The 26,382-nt window shown below is 34.6% G+C and overlaps 1 protein-coding gene across 2 annotated transcripts in view; it reads right to left on the bottom strand.

Annotated features, from left to right (window-relative positions):
* SPOCK3 (SPARC (osteonectin), cwcv and kazal like domains proteoglycan 3) overlaps positions 1-26,382 on the bottom strand; it is a 193,186-nt gene that overhangs the window by 101,873 nt on the left and 64,931 nt on the right. For both annotated transcript variants that reach the window (XM_032186078.1, XM_032186079.1), the window contains one exon: positions 7,006-7,120. In XM_032186078.1, coding sequence (XP_032041969.1) covers positions 7,006-7,120 — 115 coding nt within the window. The remainder of the gene's footprint in view (positions 1-7,005; positions 7,121-26,382) is intronic.

Genomic DNA, 26,382 nt, shown 5'->3' with positions numbered 1-26,382 from the left:
GTGGAACTGTCATGCTGATCTGCATTTTACAAACAAATCCATAAAAAGTACTGAAGCACTGCAGAACCTTCATAATTGAGGGTGGAAGGGAATGCATAATGTATGGTTGGGAATTCACAAAACAAAGATCTACATTTCCCTAGCAAAATGGCACATTCATTTAATGCACTGATAAATTTAATGCATCCAAGCATTGATGAAGTTAAATTATCCAGTCAAATTTATGCAGCATATTTCTTTAACTTACAGAGGAAGAGAAAGAGATTCTGTTTGATCAGATTCTACTAGGATCAATCAGTGCAAGAATAGTCAATAGGTTAGGTATAACACATCAAGACACTGGTATTTACTAGGAAAATAGTTTTGGTTGAAAACTGTCTTCCAATTTTCTCTATTTCCAGAGCTATACACAAAATGTATTTCTAAATGTTATTGAACAAGTCATCATTTCACCAGTTTCTTCTAGCAAACAGTCAATTCTTGGAATGGACTGTGTAATGACTCATTCTCAACTGAATTAACCTCTCTTGGAAATTGTCTCCTGCAGCTGATTTAAGATAAAAGCAAGAAGGAACATCTGAAGCAAATAGATGTTTTTTTTCCATGTATAAGCATTAGACGTAAATATTTTTGTTTTCATAAATATGCAGTACCAAAAAAAGAATTTCAGTGAAAGAAATTTAGTTGAATACAAGCTAAAACCGCAGGCACTATCCCATATATATTGTTATATTTAAATTTGCTGCTGAGAGGCAACTGTCCCATTTTTCAAGTTTTCTAGAGTCCTGCTTTTTACCTGTAGCTAACTTGCTTGCTTAGAACTTCACCAAGACACTGCATAGTTTAACACAATGGCCTGTGATTCACGGGATATTATTCTTAAGAGAAATGATGTCCTGTCATATTTCAATTGTCCATTTAAAATCTATTTAACAGACTATTTATCAGGATCTGCAAAGTTACAATAGTTTGCTGCTAGACTAACTCTTCCACTTTCCCAAACCCAGTTAGCTATCAGCTTTTCATGGTCTTAAGAGTTCCTAAGTGTTGCAGTATCACTTTCTTTGTTCAAATGAGCAACCACACGTACATGAAGATTTAAGGGTTTACCTTTACTACTCACTGCTCTGAGTATATAGAGAGCACATACTCCATTGTAGGTATTCAATAATATCCATTACCATCTACTGCCCTCTATTTTCACTCACGCCTTTTTATTTCCTGTCCAACTCTCTTCTGGTTTAATATTAAAGTAACTTGTTTCCCCTTCCCCAAGATCACATTTGTGAACTCATTGTTCCCAGCTGTTCTCAGTATAGCAGAATCAAATAATTATCTCTCTTGAAAGTGAAGCAATTGAAAGCTAAAACAAGTAGGCAAATTTCTATTACTATGATGAATATCCCACTTGTAACCATAACATTCACACCACTGTATTCACCATATTGGTAATATTGCATTCTGATATTCTATAAGCTGTGTTTGTAACTGAACCAAAGCATTTCATTATTGCATGTACAGAGACTTTATAGATTCTTTCCCCATAAAGCCAACCATTTAAACAATAAAGATGAATGTGAAAGCATAAAGGGATGGTAAAGGCATCATTTAGGCAAAGAAGAAAAGTTAACACCAATCTCCAGCATTTCAAAGAATCAATGAAAAATTCTATTTCACATCAGACTTGATTTGCTTCTTACACTTTCTAACACAGGCAGCTACTCTTTTCCCACAGCAATCCACATGGAAGCATTTGGATGAATAATATTAACATGTATCCTGCGTGTTTTCCCCTTTAAAACACTTTTTTTTTTTTTCTCCACAGGACACAGCTAAGAACACAACACATACAGAGCACAGCTTCCAACAAAGTTATGTCCAGCAGATATGCAAATGCAATTACCTGCTGCCAACAAACACTTGGCATCTATAATCATGCCTCAATGATTTCTAAAGCTGTGATACTGCAAACTACACTCACAACCAATGACATACAACACATTTTGACCCTTTTGTCAAAGTTGTTCAGTGTTTACAATACAGGAAGATCTTGCATCAGGATTATGTGGCTTTGTAGAAGCTCGCTAGAAGAGGACTTGCCATCTCAGCAGAAAAGGAAACAAGCCCTGTGTGCAACACCTCAGGACTGAGGGGAAACATTATCTCTGCTGCCATAGAAATTGAAGAAATAGCAAACCATAGGCTTGCCTGACCCCCACGCCATGAAAAGAACAGCGAGATAGAGTGGCTGGTTTTGAAACCCTGCAAAGGCAAGCATACTGCAGCAAACATCATCTCCCACTCATGTAAGTTAAGGAAAGTGATTCTGCAGGGCCATACTGAAGCTTTCTGTCACATGTTCAAATGCATAATCAAGAGAGGGAGAATGCCTGTAGAAAAACATTGCGGTGAGCTGCAAAGTCAGAACTGCAATTTGAGAACTAGCAAATATTGAGAAGACTAATAATTTCCAGTTTGTGTATTAAGGTTTCACTATTTTTAATATTTTCCATTCAAATATTTGCCTTTCTGCTAAGTTTACAAGCAAAATTGCTTCTGTTGTCAGCCTTACTAAAAATATCATATTTTACATCTTGATTTGTTGTTAAGAATGATTAAAGTTCAATTACAAAAAAGTTAAAACATGAAATTGTAATTCTTGCACTTGATTTGTGACATTTCATTAAAATAATCATGAAATATTTAAGAACTTACTTTAAGTAATCTCCCCCATTTGAATAAAATATAAATGAAGATTATATAAAGCAATTACAAGCAATTTTTAAAGTAAAATATAGGCATTTGATTTTAAAATAGTTCCCCCTCTGCATATTATCATGAAACTGTTTGTGTGATTAAATACTCTTAACAACAAGAAGGAAAGTATATGTATCTATTCTACTAACATAATCAGGAACCAAGGAATCTAAATGCACCCTTTATATATATATAAAAAAAAAAAAAAAAGTAAAAGAAGTAAGCCTTACCTAAGTGCATAAGCTTCTCAGTATTTTTATGTCTGCCTCTTTCCTTCAGAGATACTGTAGCAACAAAAGCACTGTTACTAGGTCACACCAGGTGATGTTCAACAGTCTCTGCCTTTATCAGGAACCAGCCTTTAAGCATCCCATACAGACATCATTTCAACCCAAAACTGCTCAGGCAGTTTAAACTGTTTAAGGAAGATCATGGCAGAAGTTGAATATTCTGATATACTGGAAGGAAAAATGTCTCACCTTAGACATCTTCAAGTAAATAGACTTTTCTTTATTAAAAATACTCTTTAGAAATTATTTTGTAAATGTTGTGACTATTCTATTTAATACAGCAAATCTGATAAAAGTGTTGAACTACAGCTAGAGAAATACTCTTTGACAAACTTTGAAACTGAAGCAAAGCAGCACAATGCAGAATGCCATGATAACCTCCTGAGCTCACCAAAACTGGTCACCTCAAAAGGGATTTTCTGAATGGTTGCAGTTTTCTGCATCAACACCACTTCAGTCAGTGACAACAGCTATCTATTCACAGAAAAATAACTTACCGCTACCCTATAAAAGAGAGGGGAGCAGTAAGTTTCTACATGTTCAGACCTGTCTTGATGGGGTGAGGGAAGAGGTATCCTGAAAGATAACCTGGAAGTCCCATTGAGATCTATAGAAAAACACTCACTGTCATCCCCAAATTCTACAAGCATTTCCAAGCTATAGTGCCAAATTTAGCGCACCAACTGATGCGCACATCCAATGTCCAGAACTACTAACTGTACAAACTGTTTCAAGAAAACTTACTTCCTGAGCAACCAGCAAGAGGTCTTCTCATTCTCTTCCTCACACAGCTTCAGGTCTCCACAGCTCTCCAAAACATGCTTCCTAGAACTGGGGTGCAACTTACAGATCAAAGCTAATCACCAGCAGACACCAGTTTCTCAAGCTGCCACTTACATGCACTGACATCCTTCCTCCTCTTCCCATCACACTGCAGAACAAGCATACCTGAATCATGCAAGAGAGCACAGTCTAATACCAACTGAAATACTTCTGAAACCACAGGCTGAGTCAGTACTAAGTATCGCCACATTAATTAAACCAGTTGGACCATGCCACATCATATCGCTAACACCCTTCCAAAACGCTGGGATATCTACTACTCATCACATGCTTCACTGCAATACTTTAAGCAAGCTATACATGGTTACAATCACTTGGAAATTGTGCTGTAGAGACTTAAAAAAACAACCAAACAAAAAAAATGGGACAGCACAGTCAGATAAATGTATTCAATAGTAGAATATCCAAGCATAAGCATATTTACTGCAAGTCATTTTTTTAATAAAACAACAAGAAAAATTATTACAGTGAATTTGCTATTGGATACAATTATCAACCTCCCCTGATTATCAACCTCTCTGCCTATGATATTACCTTAAAGAGTGACAAAATTATTTTACAGAAATTTCTGAACGAAGAAATACTGCTGCTTTGAAACAGTGCTTTTAATAATGGAAAATTTAACTTTTAACTAAGTCAGAGAGTTTCAACTCAATGACTCTTCAGAATAATCTATTCAGTTATATCAGTATATCTCAGGTTTCTATCCCAGAGGTAGCCCAAAGGTGCTCATCAACCTTTCACTTGTCTTGGAGGTATGCAGTCTCCTCTTCCCTGACTTTCTCTTGAGCATAACCTTTGCCACTTTATCAGTTCACATGTTTAAAACTAATTTTCCAGTGTAGGTTTCTTTAGAATAATTTCAGGAACATCTACATAGCAAATATGACCAAATGGAAAACTATTGGCATACTGCCTATAAAGAGTTCTCACTAATCCATTAAAAAAGCCTCAACTATTTTCCAGGAGACACCCCCCAATTGCTTAGAAAAATAATTAAATCAGATATTATTTAAATTATCAGATCTTTGAAGAACACCACATGCACACATACAGAGGAAGTGAAGTGGTGAAAGAAAATTATTTGCATGAAATTTTGTGAAGATTTAATCCCATTATATCATATACACACAGTGGATATATTAGAAATGGACAAAGGTAGGTAATACAACCTGGTGGCTGATAATCTAACAATCCTTTGGGAAATTAAAAAAAAAAAAAAAGCAAACACAGTTGGCTATGTTGACAATCAATATGCAAATTGTAGGTATTAGTTAAGGGATAAAACAAAAGTTAAGGACAAAGAAGTTAACAGAGGAAAAAAGATTAGTAGACAACACTGCTTGTGAATATGCTACCCATATTCTTGTGCCACCACATTACAAAAAAAGTCAAAGACTGCATTAGAAAGAAGGCACAAAGCAATTGATTTCTCCTTGAGGCTAATACCCTGGGGGAACAGGGATATCTACATTTGGAAATCCTTGGCCTGGTTTGCCTACTTGATAAGTAGGCAGAGAATTGCTTAACCTAGCTTACAAGACTAGACTTGGAGTGCTTATTACAAGGGTTAATCATCAAGTTGTCATTTCAAAGTTTTCCATTATGAGATTGTGCTATATTCAGAGAGGCTTTGCCCCGTAAAATATTACCTTTCAAAAAGAGTGCCAGGGACTGTGGGAGGAATAATACAGGTATGAAGGCAGATGTCAATACATTTATTAATTCAACCACTATATGCAGTTTCATCTAGACTAAAAAGTTTTCAGTCTTTACCTGCTGCACATATACTTAAAGTAGAGGTGTCATTTTTTCCACTGTTTTCAATGATCTGTCTAATATCTCCTCAGAAATTTTGAACAATTGTGTTGTCTTTTCACAGTCTACACTGACATATTCCCAGCAGTTCACATGCAGCTGAAATTAGACTACCTGGCTTTGTCTGATAATAATTGTTTCGACTTATTATACATAATACCTTATCAAACCAAAATGACTAGCTCTACCCTGAGATTATTTGATAGAAACAGCATAACTCTACAAATAAGTTTTTGTTAATTATCTGCAGCTACAGATCTAGGATAATTTAAGCTTTTAATTTCACTATGTACTATCTTGCTCATTTGAAAAAGACAGGTGTATTTAAACATAACTAGCCACAAGGAAGAACATTCCTTATATCATTGCAGTACTGGCTCTCTAAAAAGTTCAAAATTATCTTTTTACATTACACAAGAAAGACGCTGTTTTCCTTAGCTCTTTTCAGCCCCTACTGAGCAAGAAACTATCAAATATTTAGTTCAATCATAATACTGAAGTTTAGTGATACTGAGGCTCTATCCTTTCTACTGTGCTCTGTTTCCCACAATGAGGCATGAAAAAATGTACAATTTGAAGTCAAAAATGCAACTTGACTTTACCCCCGAGCAAACAATAATCTCATGATTCAACTAAGGGTAGCGTTCAGGCCTCCTACCTATGCATTATCTGCCCCAGATAAAACCAGAGGAGTGCAAAAAATTTGCCACACTAAGACTTATATAAATAGAGGATCTGGAACTGTTCTTTCCCTTCACCACCACCACCACCACCACCTCCACGTCCACCCACCCTCCACCAAAAAAAAAAAAAAAAAAGTAAGAAAATGGTAAGAATGAAAATCTGCATTCTGATTCTGGAATAACTATCATATGTTCCTTATATTTAGTCCAATGCAAAACAAGAAGGCATAGAAGAAAAAAAGGCACACTATATAAAAGTTTAACAGTTTTGAATTCTCTAGCCTCATATAAGAAGTGAAAAAGTCAAAGCAATGCATAGCAGCAGGACATTACCACAATCACAACATTTATTTGGTACTGCACAGTATTTCCTTAAGTATATTTGCATCAGCAGTTTGTGATATTTACATATGTACGCCCTCTAGCTTACCAGCCTATTAAAAAAAAATCAAATATTAAACAATCTAATCAAATTATGCATACATAATTACTTATAAAAATCCACTGCTTTCATGTTGTTAAATAACTAAACTAATTATAGTATACTTATGGTTTACAGTCAGTCATGAACACTGTTAAAAATGTCTATAGGATTAACTTTTAAAAGTATTTACCTGTGTGTAAGCCTTCGGTGACTAATGCAAACAGCAGTTTGTTGATCCTGTGCAACACAGACCTTATGGCGACTACATTTCATCTTTAAACATGGATCTTTAGCCGGATCTAAAGCTAAAAATAATTTTAGAAAATTGTTAACAATTATCTAGAAGCATGCAATTAAAAAAAGAAATACAGCACACACAAAACCCACCAAGTACATGGAGGAGGGCTGGCCTGATGTTTGTACAGGATGCCGAAAGGAAAGGCTCTGATCTTCATCAGGATAAAATGCAGCATATTCAATAATGCAAAATGAAACTGTACAAAATTCCTTAACAAGGAAAACAGATCTTCAGGAATCATGCATATTCCTGTATGCTCTCATACAATACCACTGCTATTTATTTATAAAAATACTAAGTATCCTACGCAACTCTCTCCTTATCAGGGTTTGTAACAAAGCCAAAGGCTGGTGGTTTTCACTGTAGTTAAAAACACTCTTGATATTAAAATTTGCTGAAGACTTTTAGGAATCCTGCACATCCGTTTTGTCATTCAAAGCACTAATTTCTAAACAAAAATGCTTTGAATTGGATTCTGTTGCCTTCAGTTCTCCATTTCAGTGACATCACTTCTAAACAGAATTAGGTTTGTAGTTGATATAGTTCTAAAGCTGTAACGCATCTGAAATGACAACAAAACAATATGACAAAAGGACCGGCAAATGGCATTTATCAGCAGTTTGGAACATTTGTTCATTCAGATGTTGGCTGCCACATCTCCCACATACAAAATCTTTGTAAAAGCTGTAAACCAGAATGCTAGTTAAAAAAAACGTACTTCTTAATCCTTTTCATGTCATTTCTACCATGAAGTAACATGTACAAAGCAACATTGTATAATAATAATTTAGTGAGACACAAATAGTAATATGCTGGTCCATTGCAAATTAACACAGAGAAGAGGAAAAGCATCCATTGGCTAAATTTAGCTGCTGTGTAGCTAATAAAATTACTCACCACCATGTTCTTTGTAACAATTGCCACTTTCTCACTGTAATCCCCAAATACTGGTATTTCTACCGTAAAAGTAGTTTCTCTTTCCTGCTAAGATACAGCTGAGTTTTTACAACTGAGCATTCTTAATAGGTAAATAATGACAATGTCTGAATTTACTCGGAAATTATAACTCAGATGAGATTCAAATAAAAGAAAAAGTATATTAAAATATGCAGATGAGTGATTTGTATGAGTACCCCAAGTCATGCTCCTGACACTGATCAACTCAAAGTCTGAATCAGCATTTTCTAACTTCTGAAGAGGTCTTACACTCAATCTAAAAAGCACTGTTAGAAGAAGGGAGGAAAGTTAACCAAGAAGGATGGAAAACCAAAAGCCTGAAAGCAACAGAGAATGAGACACATGTAATAGAGAAGAAATAGTAAAGCCAAGGCAATAAGAAAATAAAATTAGAAAGAAAATAAAGATAGGGTAGGAATACAAATATGGCAACAACATCAGAGTTCTCAAGATGTAGCCTTCTGTAAAAATAAATTCTGCCTGCAATATTCTAGCTTCCTTATTTCTGTTTCTTTTGTAGCTCAGTCTTTCCTCTTTAATACACCCTCAGCTTTGAACTACACTTTAAACTACAAATACTAATTTCTGGGTATAAAACTAAAAAAGCCAGACACTCCTTTTCATTACTTCGGATTAAATTTGTGTAGCTTATTTCCTGACTAATCATGTCTACATGACAATACAGTAGATTCTAAAATTTCAGCCAATATTCACTCTCACCAGAAAAAATAAACTTTTCCCTTCTCTGATCTCCACAGTGTTTTTCAGGTAGATCTAAATATTCCCAAACTATTTTTTTATTTTTTTTTATTCCTATGGACATTCTTCTCTTACATGGAAGGCCTTCCCCATCTTACCCCATTTTTTTACTTTTTTTTTTAATTTGCATTAAACACAAAACCAAAACAAACAAACAAAAACCTAAGAAACTATATACCAAACCCTAGCTTAAAGAAAGAGTACTGAAAATCCTAAAGGGCAAATTTCAAAATCAAGTAAAAAAATCTATAAACAATTAATATTCAGTTATCCTGTGTTCACCTTCACTTAAGCAGATTACTGTCCAGCGTTCAGTTATATTTCAGAAATGCTTTCCCCTTGTTTTTCACATTTGTTTATAAAATGTGTATTTGCATACATATTTTCTGAAAGGAAGGTTATATTCCTGTGTTCTTTGTGATCAAAAGTAAACTTTTAACCACAACTTCATTTAAACTGCTAAGTGATATTAATATATGGCTGACAAAGCATGCACCCAGAAAACAAGACCAGGCTGACAGTTACAGTTTTAATATGTAATTTTTGGGGGGCTAAGCAGGATTAAATACAGTTTAAATGGTGACTTTTTCAGTTTTATTTCCTTCTTAACAGTATATTCAGCTGTACAAAATATATACATTATATTATTAACAAAGGAGAAAAGTGATGGAATCATTAATATAACAGTAATTCAGTGCAGATTGAAAAGAAAGATTTCTTTAATTACAGCTTAATACATACAGGCAGATGCATTCCTATTCCAGGTATTTTATTTCTGCTGCAAAACAGACAGAAATTCACAATGAGCCATCCAGCTGTAGTTAATAACTCTGATTACAACAACTCTTAAACCAGTGGTAAGGAAATGCAGCGACAAATGACTAGAATGACTGAATTAGAATACTAGAATTGGAGTTCAAATTAACAAAAGCATACTCAGTATCCTTCAATGTACTTTGGGTTTTAACATCCATGGAAAATACTTTCTCTCCTTTAAGTCAAGCAGAATGTAATGTCACTCCCTAATGAACATGAACAGATTATCATTTAATGTACTGCTCAAGCACCTCTTCCTAGAAAGTTCTCTGATGGAGACACTACAGTAGCAATACCTGAATATGACTCTGACATAGTTTCAGGTAAATGTTTTGTAAAACTGCATAGGTTTTTGAAATAAAAACACATTAGCAAGAAGAAATATCTGGAATCATACAAGGATGCTGAGTCCCAGTATCAAGTAGAAAACGTGTTTCAGGAAAAGGGATGAATGGGGGAGATCACACAAGTGTTCTTTAAATCAAACATGATTTAAATGGTTATTTATTTTCCTGAGTTCTTGGGACTCTGAAGATGTATTTTGATAATTCTATCAAAATTTATCAAGCTGTAACATGTCTTTCTACAGGCAGGACCCAACTTTATAACCAAGAGATGGTACTATCACTTGGCCTTTATGACAACATAAAGATGGATATCAAACTAGGGGAGAAGACCTCTAATTTATTGTTGAAATCAAAATGTTTTTATTCCTAGGGGGGAAAAACAAACAAACAAACAAACAAACCACCATTTTAAGGTTTTAATATCCAGTGGAAGTCCTAAAGATCTAACCAGGAGATCAAATGAAAACGGCCTAGAAAATGGCCTTGACCAGGTAAGTGACAACAGATGAATAAGATGAATATGATAGATTTTGAAAAAGAAAAAAAAAAACCTGCTTGGAAGCAGTACTGCTGAGTACTGATACTCCGTTAGTTTCCTTATGTATTTAACAGTTTCCACCAAAGATAAACCAGATTGTTCAGAATTCTGTGTTTAAAAGAAAAACATTTCTGAGGATCACTCAATCACAAACTGCACCTTGTAAATTAAAGATAGCAACGGGTATAAATTGCTGAGAACCTAGTATTAGAAATCAGTTCTGCAGAGGCAAAAGACTGGCCTGACATCTTTGTATGGCTTCAGAGAAATGAAGAATGATAAGGAACTTCAGACACCATATCTACCAATTAGGCATTGAGGAATACACCATTAACTTCTCAAAGGCAGGTCTTTGTCACTAAGAGTTGACTGAAGAGTCTGATGGAGAGAACTATATTGGGCATCTCCAAAGCGAACCACTCCCTGGGCTAGACTGGGCACTCTCCTACCAAAGGCTATCATGTACCAAAAGGAATGGAAGGCAGGGGATATAACCTGTTCCAAGGCCCATCCAAGCCTTACAGTAACAATTTGACCTTTGAGTATTTACTGACTCTGTGTTTATGATGCCCTGGATGAAAATCTTGAGCAATTCCAAGTGCACATTTTGCACAATCACACATTTTTAGTTTATAACGTGCTTTATAAAAATGAAAAAGTAAAATAAACACAAATTACATTAGTAATTTGCACAACTGTGAAAGGACTAAAATAAATTAGATGTTTATAAAAACAGACATTTCTTTCTGTAAAAACACACATGAAACAAAATAATTACAAAAAAAATGTTTTATGTCATATTTGAAGTAGACAAAGCACACACATGGACATTTTTCATGCAAAATGATAAACCACAAGAAAAACAGTTACTAAAAACATGGTCTTAAGTTTTTCATGCTGAGTAAGAACTGGACTACCATTACACTGCAGGGACATACCTAAGACCTGTCTCCACATGGAGTCATCCTAAATATCTTAAACTACTATGAAAATACATAAATTTATTCCAGGGATTCTAGGGAAAGTATCACTGATGTAATGTAAGCTTATAAATCAGTCAAGTTAACTTAGAAAATATATGGCATTAAGTCTTTAATTCTTCACTGAATCTTTTAGTATTTGCTGACAAAATGTGCCTGCATTACCCCACCTCACTCCAAGTATGCAGTCTTGCACTAGCAACAAAACACGCTGCTTTTAACTTCTGCTAAAATAGGCAGCTATAAAGCTGCCTAATGCTCACACTAGAAACATCATAAGTGTCAAAATCCCACTGTGGAACAATTTTTGCATCCCTCAGTTATTTTCTTCAGCATGAAACAGACATCAATCTGAGTCACTTTCACTAAATTATCATCATAATCATGAAGACTAGACACCCTTTTTTCATAACTGAAATGAAAACTTAGATCGTACAGCATATTTATACTGTCACTAAAAATAGGTGATGGCTCCTGTATGATGAAGAGCCTCTAGAACTTAGCAATATGTTTGTTTATGGCTTGCCAGAAATCGTTTCTTTATTTGTGGCTATAGTGTATCAGCTGACATCCTAGAAGATCAGATATGAACAGCTTCTAAAAATATAGGTCTGATCTTAGTTTCTTAACTTGGTAATATTCAGCTTTATTTAGCTCCTAATATTCAGGAAAAAAATAGGTTATTTGCCTATATGCATATTTAACATTTGTCCTTATATTTTCCTAAATTAATACCAAACGCAGTGGTATTTCAGTAAATACCACTAAATTTCAGTAAGTAGAAAAATTTCATTGCCACAAAAACAATTACAAAAGTATAAAATGCTTGTAATGTATAATTTTTCTCCAAGAAATTATATTGTTAATTAAAAATAATTTGTGCTTTGCTGAAAAGCTGTGGAACAGAATTAGGTTTGCTTGGTGACTTTCATAGATGGATATGGATTTGTTATCCTCACATCCTAAGGAAGTAATTAATATTCTGAAAAAAATGATTCAATTATTACTAATGGATCTATTTATTTATCATTCAGATTTGGAAGAGCAGTGCAGGAAAGCTTCTCTCCATCTCTTCTCTAAGTTAATTTCCAGCTAGTGCTCCTGGAAACTGACATTATCCAGATCATGTTTATTGGGAATATAATAGGAAATCAAGATTAGCAATACATAAGATAGGAATCCTCTTGATAAGAGCTCCATGTTAAAAGCCACGGTAAAGTACTAGTATCTTACAATCAGACATATTGCCAATTTTCCATAACCAGCAAAAAGAAATGGGAGGGGAAAAAAAAAAAAAAAAAAAAAAGGTTAAAGGGCGAAGTTTTCAGACCTAATGTCTATTCCCCTCCTCTGAAGTTCAAGATTTGTTTCAGGCATGCAGAAAAAGAACTAGATGGACTTTTTGGTTTAGTAAAATCACCAAAACCTATGTTATGTTTTGAGCAACCAATGAATGGTTCGATTCCTTTACTTTAAGAGGCAAGGGACAGAAATATAAATTAGTTAAATAAAATATTAATAATTAGTCATATGCCTAAGCTACAACCCATGGCAGACAGACATCTAGAACAGATTGATTCATATTACCTGCTTTCATAAGCTACTTATTTCCTGAAGAAACCTAAAGACGTATGGTTTTCCACTTTGAAATATGATGATTCCTCAACTCCTAAGCAGAATTTCTCACTCAGAATTGTGTTGGGTCTAGAGAGGTGAGAAAGATCCTGGCACCACAATTTCCATAAACAGCAGGGGGGAAAGCAGGATAGAGCATATAAACACTCAGCTGATATTGTCAGCTAAAACAGAATAGAGATATTTAATTGCAGTAACAGTGGTCCTTTTTTTGCCCTAATTGTATGGTGATCTGCATCCAGAATTTGCAGACATACATGCATACAGGCTCTCCTCAGACACAGATGGTTTGAATCCATACTGCTTTTCATTTCAAGAGTTTCCAGTCTTGCTATGCAACACACCTGAAACTTTTTTTTTTTTTTTTTTAATCTTTACATGAAAACGAACCATTGTACAGCTAACAATCTCAGATACGTGAATAATGAGAGAATAAACAAGAAACAGCCTACCTCCGTAACCTGATGGGGATGTTCTGAGAAGAAGAATCTTGAATTTTTACTTCTTCTCCAAGGGACTGCATTTGCCATTTAAGATTCACTAGATAACATGAAAAGGAGAATGGGTCGCTACAGCTGAACCTTCACAAAAGGAATCTTCCCATGAATCTACAACTCCAGTAAGAAGAGTAGAAAATGTTTCTGTTGGTGGCCAAGCAAGTAATTAGGAGTTTAGATTCAAACCCCTGAAGGTTACAGGCAGTCTAGAAGATTGGTTTTCAACTTGTGAGCAAATGTTTCAACAAGTACGTGTCTGTGTGCATGGAGGTTGTATCCAGCCACGAAGTGCCTGGTTTTAAGAATGCTCAGGAAATCTCCATCCTGATGAACCAGGGACAATTGTGTAAAACCTTTTATCAGGCTTATTCTCAGATGCTTTGCTGTTCCTAGCATTTTATTCTAATAAGTTCTGATACATTAGTACTGCGTGTGTCTTGCAATACCTAGAGTTAAGCTAGATGAAATTCTGATAAGCAAAGAAAACATTGAATGATGAGTTAGAACCATCTGACATAAAATAAGTACCGGCATATTTCCTTTTTGCTCACCTCTTTTGCTGCAGTAAAGTTTCAAAGAACAAGTACCAAAAAATGCATTTATTCCAACTCATAATATCGTACCTGGCAGTCTGTTGTCTTCCTCTGGAACAAGCTCACTAAATTTTAATCTTTTTTTTTTTTTTTTTCACAATTTCAAAATACTTTCCTCATTCTTTCCCACTCTCTTCAAAACAGTTGTCTTCATTGGGCCACACTTTTTTTTTTTTTTTTTTGGTCATTCAAGAAGAAGCTTAAAACTTATTTGTAGATCCTAGTCCACAATCCCATGGTAACTCACAGGGGCATGGGTATGAGTGAGGAAGGAAAGTGTGTTTTTCTATTGCAGAAGCCTTGCACAAACTTCAGAAACTTCAGAAACTTTGCTCATAGAAACCTCAACATGAAATAAGGGGCAGGCAAGTTTTTAAAGAGGGTATATCCCAAGATAAACTGCTATGACATATAATTTATAGCATAAAAATGTGTCTGTTAATGAATGTGCACAAAATAGCTAATAGTAATCGTATTCTTCCTCCTCTTTTCTTTATAAAACTGTTTCAATAATCAGACTTGAAGAATATTGTACTGATTGCCAAATGGCTTGTAAACCATTACAGACCCAAAGCAACTCCTCATCATCTCATCATACATACTCAACTCAAAATACCAAAACTAATTGCAAAGCAATGAACCAATAAGAAGAAAACACTGGAGTTCTGGTTCTGAAAATTGCTTTTCACTATAACAAATTACATATGTTGTTGATAACAATGTATCAACAAAAATGTTGATACACTAAGTCTCATGTCAAAATTTTGCACTGCCACGTTATTTTCAAAGGTACCATCATTAAAAACGCAATCCCTTGGGAAAATCTTTGCCCAAGTTCCACATTTCTGTCCTGCATGCTTCATCCCAAATTCAAACTGTGCGCTTAGCAACAACCACTGGTGCCCTCCAATGGCTTTTGACATTGCGGTAGCATTTATGTACCTTCTAAATTATAAGAAATTCTCCTCCTTACAAATATTTGTGTTTCAATAACATTATCATAATATGTGTTCTCAGTAGTAGGTATTCCTTAAACACTTACAACAGAATATTCTACCCACAGCTCAAAAGTTGATATAAATGAGAAAGTCCACAAAGCAAAAGTCAAATGTTGCCCTTAGTTACACCTACACAAATTCAGAAAAGATCCTATTAATTTAAATTGCCAAAGAACAGAGTTATTTTGGACTCAGACTGATGTATTTGACAGCAGGCTAAATAAATATTCTGCTAAATTATCCAAAACAGGTATGACTAATAGAAATGCGTGTGCATACTTGGCTGGCATCATTTAAGGTTTCAGCAGTTTTAGTGAGGCACTCTTATTTTTAAATTGCAATATCCATTTCCTTGATTTGGCAGAAAGTAACTGTTTAAAGACTACATGAAAGTTCACAATAGTAATGTAGCGCTACCAAGCATTGTACTAGTTTTCCTAAGAATATTAAATCATGATTTAGAGACATTCTGTTTGCATAATAACTGACTTGTGTGTTCAATCAGGAGAAAGAAATGTCTGTATTCCTCTAAGAGTGGAAAAGAAACATCTTGAAAATTCTCCCAACTATTATCTTTAAATGGTAAAATGCTTATTCTTGCAAAGCAATGTGAAATAAAATGTGTCTTGATTATTTCACTCTCTTGTACAACTGGTCAATTTCTGTATTTATTTCCATCATTTTTATGCTAAAATAATATTAAAACTTAAATCAGAATGTTTTGACTGTGATCCACTTAATTTTTAATTTAGTTTAATTTTAATTTTTTTAAAAAAGAAAAACAGCTAAAACAGAATCTAGTATATTATTCACATACAGTATCCAATACATCAGTAATACACATATATGTGTATTATAGAGAAGTTTAGCATAACAAAAATAATCAGGAAGTGTACTTGTTATAAAATTCAATGATGATCTAGACATAAAATATGTTCTCTAACAAGCCACAAAAATTGAAATCACATCCTGCAGCACAATATACAGAATACATTTTTTTTTTTCTTTTTGAGTCAGTGAAGCTTTTGCATAAATCCTGGCTTAGCCAGACCATTTATGGAAAGTCCTTTGAGCTTTAAATTACTGAAGTTAAAGGAAAATTCCAACAGGTTCAGCTTTCAGTATTTAACTACTGAAATTTAGTATTTAAGTACTGAAAATCAGTATTTAAATACTGTAGTAAATATTACAGTAAGCAGTAAATACTGCTTTTAGTATTTAAAAATATTTCACTACTAACAAGCTAATAACCACAAACATACCAAACCTGCAAGAGTTCCAGATAGAATTAAGCTGCCATTTGGAAAGAGGGTGGGGATTATGAATGTAAAAAAAAAAAAAAAAAAAAAAAAAAAAAAAAAAAAAAAAAAAAAAGGGACCTACTCCACTAGAAATTCACTTTGCGATGTTTCTTTGCAAGGTTTCTCTTGGATTCCTGGACTCATGTTTGCATGAAACATTTCTGGTCTCCAGAGTAAGTGATCCTTGTAGTTTGGAAATACAGACACCAGTACAGGTGCTCTGCAGTTACTAGCTTGCAGTAAAGAAATCTGTAACTTAGTCAGTTATGAGTATGCATCCGTGTCCTAACTCATAACTATCAATACATGACATAGCACGGAAGATGAAGAAGCTGTGTATTCCCTGTACATGGATAGGATGGAGTGGACAGTAGCTGGCAAGAACAATTCAAGCTGGGTAGCCTCAGGGAGGCACAGCGTGCAGTGCTTCAGGCAGAACATCCCACAGGGAAAGCTGGTATTTCTCTCCAAAATTAATCTTGACTCAATATAGCAATTTGAAAGTTAAGTCCCATTTCTGTATTAACAGACAAGTACAGAAAAGTGTCTAATGAATACCAGTGATAACTTTACTAATGACCTGGGTTTATTACCACAAAAAATACTTTTGGTAGTAATATTACTCATCTTTTATTTGAAATACTGATAAATTTTGCAGTTTCAGCTAAGTCCTATTTTGAAATTTTTACAGTTGTGTTTATCTATCTCACAACATATGTTCAATACACAAAGCAGTCTGCTTGTTTCCATCCATGAACACAATTTTTGTTTTTAATGTCAGTTTAAAACTCATGACTTGGAGTTGACTGTCTTGGAAAAAGTCTCAGTAATTTACAAGACCTAGCTGAATAAATTATTTGTTCACAGATGCACAGTTAAATAAAAGTATGGACATACATGCTCCTTTCCTTTTCCATTGTTGTTTAAAATGCTTAATATATTCTTATTAAAAAAAAAAAAAGTAAAAAAAAAAAAAAAAAGCGGGAGATCATAAAAACTGGAGAGGTTTCTGACAACTGGAAGCTAGCCAATGTCATACCTACCTACAAAAGGGCATATGAGAAGACCCATGAAGCTACAGACCTATTAGTTTTACCTCAGTCCCTGGGAAAGGTTCTAGATAAGACTGTCCTGGGGGATACCAAAAGGCATTTAAATACCAAAGCTCTTATCAGACATAGTTAATGTGGGCTCATCAAGGGAAAGTCGAAAGTCCTGCCTTAGGAATTCAATCTTCTTCTTTGACAAGGTCACCAACTTGGTGGATGAAGACAGTGGAGATAATCTTTCTGGATTTCAGTAAGAGATTTGATACTGTCCTTCATGGCATTGTTCTGGACAAATTGTCCAACTGGGAAAGGAACAGGTTTGGGCTATACTGGGTGATGATATGGCTCAACAGTAGAGCTCAAAGGGTTGTACTGAATGGGATAACATCTGGCTGGCAGACAGTTACTGGTGGTGTTCCTCAGGGCTCAATTCTAGCGCCAATTCTGTTCAACATTTTTATCAATGATCTGGATGCAGGAATGGAATGCACCCTCAGCAAGTTTGCTGGTGATACTGGTGATTCCCTGGAGGGATGAGAGGCCTTGCAGAGGGATCTAGATACCTTAGAGAATTAGATGACTAGCAACAACATGAAGTTCAACAAAGGAAAATGTCAGGTCCTGCACCTGGGATGGAATAATGCCATACAATGGTAAAGACTGGGAGACAAGAGAGCAGCTCTGCAGAAAGGCATCCCAGGGTGCAGGCTCATCATGTGAGCCAGCAGTTTGCCCTGGCTGCCAAGAGGGCAAACCACATTTGGGGATTCATTAAAAACAGCACAGCCAGCCAGTCAAAAGAGGAGATTCTCCCACTACATTTAGTGCTGGTGTTGTTCTGGTCTCTACAATATAAAAAGAATGTTAAGGTACTTGAAAGCATCCAGAGGAGGGCAGTAAAGCTGGGGAAAGGGCTGAAGGATATGTCCTGTGAAGACAGGCTGAGGACACTTGGGTTTTCTGGTTTGGTGAAAAGAAGGCTCAGAGGCAACCTCACTGCTCTCTAAAATTTCCTGAGGAGCAAAAAAAGGAGAGATGGAGGTGTCAGTCTCTTTTCCCTAGTAACTGAAATGAGGACACATGGGAAGGGCACAAAACTGCACCAGGGGAAGTTTAGACCAGAGGAAAAAAAAAAAAAAAAAAAACCTTTACTGAAATTCTTCACTGTGAGAGTGGTCGAACACTGGAACATGCTTCCTAGAGCAGTGGTTGATGCCCCATGCCTGTCAGTGTTGAAGAGGCATTTGGAAAATGCCCTCAAAAACATGCTTTTAACTTTTGGATAGCCCTGAGGTCGTCAGGTAGTTGCCCAACTCAGCTATTTGATAATTTTTGGATCTGTCCATTAGTCCATTCCACTGATTCTCAAATCAAATCCACTCGAAGTCCACTTAATAAAATTGTTTTTATTTACTGCTTCACGTGCAGATTTTTAGAAGAGAAGTCAAGTTGGGTTCTCACAGTTGCATGGATGATAAATAATAGCATGATTCCAATTAGTTCCCAAGATCTTCAGGAGCAATCCTGAAATCTTACACTTCTCTCGCAATCTTGTCCAGCAAAACGCAAGAAAAATGCAGGGGTTACTAAAAGGACTTTTTCATGCCGATGTCTTAGAGTACGTAACTTACTTTGTCTTCGGGTATATGTTATTTACCACATTGTAAATTGAAAATCAGTAAAAAGTTATGGATATTTCAACCAAAGACAAACAACACTGCAGAAACACACAAGAAGCAAGAATAGAACTTAAACAGAAAACATTTCTTTAATGAGGTGGCTAAATACAAATGGGTAAAAAGGGCAAATTTTAACATTGAAATGTGCTTTAAGAAGTATAATGCTTCTATTTACTTTCAAGAAAAACACATATAGCCATTTTCTTTTGTCAAACATCATTTACTAGACTTTCTTTTTCCCTCACCACTGAGCAATAATTTCAGATTTCATATTCTTGATAACTGTTAGACATTTTACATGCTTTCTTATTAAATCCCTGTTGCAAACATAAATCCACTAGACCACTAAGTAAAACTGTAAAAAATGAGCAGTCCTAATACATACCAAAACATTTTCAGGCACACAGTCCTCGGGAAATGATGGCACCTGTGACTTCAATACTCTTAGCTGGACATCACAGCCCAGTGACAGGAGTAGAAGGATTTTAAGGATGAGTCCTTCTCAGAAGAATTTTGAAGGACTAAAAGTTTATCAAGTTTGTGAAATGTGAGGAAACAATTCCAGATACCCTTTGCTCAGCATACTGCCAGTTTAAGATCTCTGCTTCTACTCAGTCACTGCAGCCCTGTGTCACATTTCCACTTTGCTGCCTTAACTATTTTGTGGATCTGAATGGTTACCTGAATCTATGATCTAGCTGGATTATTATTAAAATAAATAAATAAATAAATCACTTTTTAACTTATTTTATGATTTTCAAGATTTGATGGCACTACGGACCTTGCATCAAGAAGATGGGCTGTCAAGGGAGCAGTAATGAAGAGTTCAACTGGCATTGCTACTGAAGGCAAGATCATCTCACGAGTAGGGTTCAACCTTACTAAAAATCCTTCATATAGCCTTTGTTAAAACAGATGTAAGAATTTAGAATCCATTCAGTGATTCTTTGGAAATAAATACTGAAATAATTTGAGATCCACAACTAGAAAAATATTATCCAGTGAACCTGAGTTAAGAGCTCAGACTGCGAACCATATAGGAGAAGCTGCTTTGGCAGTGTTATCACAGTAGAGAAATTTATAAAAGAGAACTAAAGAACTACTGAAGCACAGCATTACATAACAAAGAAAACCACCATTAAAAGTGTTCTCCACATATCTGCGTAAGATCTTTTCAGCCAAAGGCTGGCTGAAAGTAATAAAAAGCAGCAAGAATTTATAACAATTCTGTGCATTTTCCAGATGATCAGAATTCCCAAACATACGTAATACCTGAAACTGAATACTGCTTACCAGATTAAAATATTAGCTCAAATAAAGGAATAGTGTCTTTTTAAGAGGACATTATGAATTTCAAAAAAACAAAACCGAGAAGCTAAGAAATTTTAATTGTAAAGAACTGCAATTTCTCTTGAAAGAGATTAATATATACCTCTAGTTTTAAAACATCAATGAGTGCATGCAGCAAGGCTAAGTTCTAGTTTTTGTAGCAAATGTAGCAAAGTTTACATCTAAATCTGATTGTTTTCAGTGTTCAACTAATGGATCTTCATTAAACTCCTTTACAATTTACCACGGCTTACAAATGAGTGAAATCAAATGGTTTTATTGAACATGATTCTAAACGTTTTCAGTTCATAATACAGAAATGTACTCACAAATTAAAGAGATGCGAATGCATGTATTTGAATATCCTTGGTTATCCAAATTGTTACAGAACTAGGTAGATGAAACATAAATAGCTAAAAGACAAAGAGAATTAAAATTTGTTTGAAACTGTTTAAAAATTTTACTGCTTTAAAATGGTATCTACAATACTTCTACTGTAAACAGATATTTAATATAACCTGATATAAGCCAAAAATAACTCAGTGGAACGGTCTACAAGAAATTTTATAAATATATCTACAAACCAACTACACCTTCAGGGTGTTCATCCTCCATGGAAACGTCATTTCATATTTTTTCCATTACATGAAAATTCTCCACTGTTCCTCCAAGGTATTTCTGTTGAGCAAAGGAAAACATCCTCCACACTAAAAAAAATTACACCAATGTCTTTGTGTATGCAACTTTATTCAATAGCTACACCCCCTAAGCTCTACTTCTATCTGCCATCTAAAAATAAAATGTACTAAAAATACCTTGTATATTTTTATCTGATATAAAGGCGGTATATGAAGAAAATGTACTAATATTTTTTTGCTTTTTTATTATTTTGATAAAACATTAAAGCTACAAAATTGAACTTTGAATAGTCCAAAAAAACCCTGAAAACTTCATAATTGTTTCTAAAACCACTGAAATGACAAAAGCCACCTTTTAGCAGCAATTAAATATAAAAGAATTTCAGATTTATTCCACAAATAATACCTGTTCCATATTATTTTCTATATCCATTTCTATATTGATATAAGTAAAAGTGTATATAAATATATATGAATGTTTTTACTGTGTATCATTTAAATACATCTGTCTACCTGTATATGTCTATAATCAAAAGCAAGTTCAATGGAATCAAGTACTCTTTGGACAAATTATGTTTTAAGAAATATCACTGTTGGATTGAAACGGAGGTAATAATGTATTTTTCCTTCTTCTACAGTAACTTAAATTTTGCAGCACAACTGAATAATCAGCACTATACATTTTCAAAGCAAGGGCTAACTTCCAGGAATGCTTGTCTACTTCCATATAATAACTACTATTAATACCCATAGAACTACACAGATCTGTCTTCCTGAGCAATTTTGACATCTTAGTTATATTAACATAAGAATACATTTCAAAACATACCACACTACAGAAGAGTGAATTCAGACATTATTAAGACCCTCATTTATTACAGAACTGTATTAATTCCTTGAACCACATCCTTAAAAATATTATAACATACTATTGAGATTTGGATTCAAATTAAGGATTTGGTTTTTTTGTTGGGGGGGGAGGGTGGGGGGGGTGGAAGTAAAGACATATTATCCATACATAGGAAATCTATGACAATCTTAGAAACAGCCACAGAAATCTTGGAAAAATAATAACTAGGTACAGATCACAAATATACACATATATGGAAAGCACTGGTTTCTTAAAAATACTACCTGTAAATTAACATGGGCATTGGCTAAATATAATTTGTAAAGAGTCCAAGTATATTGTTGATTTTAATATGAAAATGGATATACAACATAATACATGAATATGTATAATGAGAACCCATAGATATGACTCTTGATGATATTGACAAGGAAGTACATGAGTACCAACTACCCACACCACAGACTAAAAGACAACGGCAGGGAATATAGATCAAGTGTCTGCTTAAAAGACAGCTAACAATTTGAAAACCCAGATACAAAGCTAAATATTACACCACCACCCATATTATATATAGGCAGCCTGGGGTTTATGAAGTTTAGTGGTCTTCATATTTGGCCATATATAGACTTCAAAATTTCCAAACATTTATATTTTAATTGTGTAAAGTTGCTATAACAAACCAACAAAGAAGTATTTCTGCAAAAGCGCAAATAATTCCTATAATCTACTTTTTTCATAGAAAAACAAAACAAACAAAAAACACAACTGAGCAGAACTGGCATTCAAAACTTTAATTTCAAAAAGATTTCTTGCTTATTCCATACTTTCACAGGTTTATAGGTAACTTTCTGTAAAGCCAAATACTGATACAACAAGTATAATGGAAAGATGGGAGAAAAAAAAAAAAAGTTTAGAAAATTATGCATTTCTCTCCTCAAACAACTTGGCTGCCCAGTTCATGTTGACAGACTACCTGCACCTCCATCAGTACTATTACAAACAGTAACACAATAGACTTGGGAAGTTGTTACTGCTCCTGTTTAGAGTTCAAACATTGTCTTTTAGTGAACAATTTTAGCTTCTTACCACAAGTTTACCTCTACATTTTAAAAACTTGTCTTTCACTTTGGAACTTTATAATCCATTCACTTGGTAAAACAGATTTTTATGGAATGCTCCAACTTGAGCGAGTAGCTGCTGCACAAAACTGAACTGCTGCACAGTAACAGAAGATCAAGAGGGAAGCCCTCGTGAAGATTCTCTACACACAGAGCTTGCCTTGCAGTCAGAATGTAAATCTAAGACTTAAGCTTACATTTGTAGTCTACTAACACTCACTTCCTCTTATCTCATTAAATACTAGGATAAAATTGTGCCGAGATTGTCACTGTTCTCTCTCTTTTATTGGTAAACACAGGGAATCCTAAGAGACCTGATTTCTTTAGAGAGCCATGAACAGTACATTCATTCCTCTTTGCATTTAATCCTAAGGAACTAACTCCTAAGGCTGCCTTACGTTGCAAGTATGAATGGTTCCTCCCACAAAACACCACACAATCACTTTTTCCATCTGAAGACACTGGTCTTGAAGTAAAAACAAGTACATAGTACTTGCACAGTTGTATTTTATTTTAATATTTTGCTATGTCTCAAGAAGTCATTTCCCATTATAACCAAAAGTACTTCTTCCAACTGTACTAAGTAATGTTATTTACTTACTTTCAAAACAACAATAAAATAACAGCGTGCATACCTCTTCTTAACAAAGAGTATCTGCATGACAATCAGAGTTTAGAATACATTTAATTCTTGGGAAACTGTAAATCTTTTGACATGCAGCTCAATTCAGTATCATTACTAAATTCAGACTAGGTGTTTCCAGCTGAGGTTAATCCACTGACAAAGACTGTAGTGGAACTTACATTGTTAAAACTGAACAGCAGTATAGTGGCAGGTAAACACCTGATGATCTTTACATGTATATAACATTTTGACAAATTAAGACAAAATTGCTTACATATCAAAAAAAAAAGTTTTGGTGTCCCTTTCATTTAAAAAAAAAAAAAAACCAACCCCAGTTAGCATTACTTTTTCTTCAGTTGCAATTAACACAGTAAAATGTGGATAAAAGATCTACTCAGCAGAGTAGTCACTCTTCAATGTTAATTTTCAGTTAACAAACATACAAAAATAGAAATGTGAACTCTGTAGGCATTCTTTTAAAATATTCACTACCCAATACACAATGCATTTCTGGTAACAAGATATGAAAAATAACCCAACATATTTTCTTCGATGGCTTGTTTGTAAATTCAGAGAAGTATTCTACAAGCATTAGCATCAGGATCCCCAAAGAGCTCAGAGTAACATAATGATCTTGAGTATTTAAAAATTTAGATCTGGTAGAAAAATCCTATTATAAAATATCTTCTGCAAAACAAACAAACAAACAAACAAACAAACAAAGAGTTAAAAAAAAAAAAACACATAACGCTTCAATTATGTGATAACATGAATCATAAGCAAAACCCCCAGCACATTCAACACAATGTCTTCTGATGAAAGATTTTGCCACCAGTAAGTCATTAATCAAATTAGAACCTATTCCTATTCTCATACCAAACACATACTTGCACACCATGCCCTTCTATCAAAAGTCAAAGAAGAAAAGGCATAAACTAAAGGTATCTTGTACTGAAGTGATAAGACTGCTTCTGAGATGAGGGTCCTTCAATGAAAAGAGGTCCTTCACTAAAAGAAGGAAACCTTTTTCATTGAGAAGTCAGAGGACCAAAGTCAAGTACTCTTTCCTAATGTATTAGTATAGAATAAGAAGACAGGTATGGTCTGTGAAACTGGCAGGTTCAAAAACATTTGGCCTGCCATGGATATAAACTAACATTTACAAATTGCCACCAAAAAGGAAGAAAATCACCACAGTTCGCAGAGCAGTGATAATGTAAACGTGTCTTTCTTCCCTTGCTCTCTTTCCTCTCCCTCAACACACTAGCAAAACGAGCCTGGTGCATTCATACAGTAATCCTGAATTAAAGCAACAAAGGCATAGAACATGGTGGAAAGTCTGTCTCTAAGAGGTGTGGTTGCAATTTACCAGACAGGTGAAAGAACCAATTTGAAATCTACTAGCAAATAATTTATTTTCACTTTATCAGTATTTATTAAAAATAAAACTTTCCATGATGGTATGCCAACCTTCAAGCTTCTCTAGCAGCTCCATGGTGGAATCTTCAGTAAGATATTCAGAACAATATTCAACCACAATAAAGAAGTACACAGTCAAACAGTATATTTTCTGGGTTTTATTTTCCTACATCATACTGGCATTAGCTAAGACAATCTCTACAGAAGAATACTGTCATTCCAATTAAAACCTAACAAGCAAAGTCTCAGTCTAGTAATGACATTTTCCCATTATTCACACACAAGTTCATTTTCTTTTCATAGGTTATTCTGTGCAAACTGAACTTTGAGCCTCAACTCCTTACTACGATAGTCAGCTGCTGGGCAATGTAACAATCATTTGTACTAGACGGACCCAGAATACTACTGTTCAGTTTCTTTGCAGTATCTGCTATTATATATCACAATTACTCTCCATACTCTGTGTTGTCTTCTCATATTACAAAGCCTTCCAATTTTTTCAGTTGTTTACGTTTTCTTCTTGGTCTCTTAGTTCTAACTCTTGTTATAAAATATAATTCTTCATAAATCTCCCCTAAAAGTATCCATCATGGCAAAAATTGTTTAAATTATTTAAACATTATTTTTGCAACATACTTTTATCTCAGTCTCTTGTGTGCCCCTACACTGTTTCTTCACATTTTTGCCATCGACACTACCAGAAAAGAAGACCAAGTCTCTGACGTGGCTCCTTGCAGCAATTTTTATTAGCATGATTCTTACTAGTTTCACACCATTAGTCACATACTTTGAAACAACATGCAGGAATTAGATTTCTGTGACAGTAAATATTAACTTCTAATGCCTGAGAAGGTGATATTTAATGTCAAAATTGCCTGCATTTGCTCGTATCTCTAAGGTTGAAGTTGTGCTGTAGCACTGTCTACATTCTGTATTTTGCCTCAAGAAAGGGCACAGGAACATGATAGAGATTTCCAAAGCTATCCTATAACTTCTTTTATGAGACAGATTTTCACCATTTTAATTTTTTTTTTTTTTTTTTTTTTTGCTGTTGTTTGTGGTTGTTGTCTTTTTTTTTGCCTTTTTTTGTGTTTATTTTTTATTTTTTTTTTCCAACTGGCAAAGACATATCAGATTG

This window comes from Aythya fuligula, chromosome 4 (assembly GCF_009819795.1).
Source record: "Aythya fuligula isolate bAytFul2 chromosome 4, bAytFul2.pri, whole genome shotgun sequence".
NCBI lineage: Eukaryota > Metazoa > Chordata > Aves > Anseriformes > Anatidae > Aythya > Aythya fuligula.
Note: the sequence above shows the minus strand (reverse complement) of the source record. Positions and strands in the feature narration are given on the sequence as shown.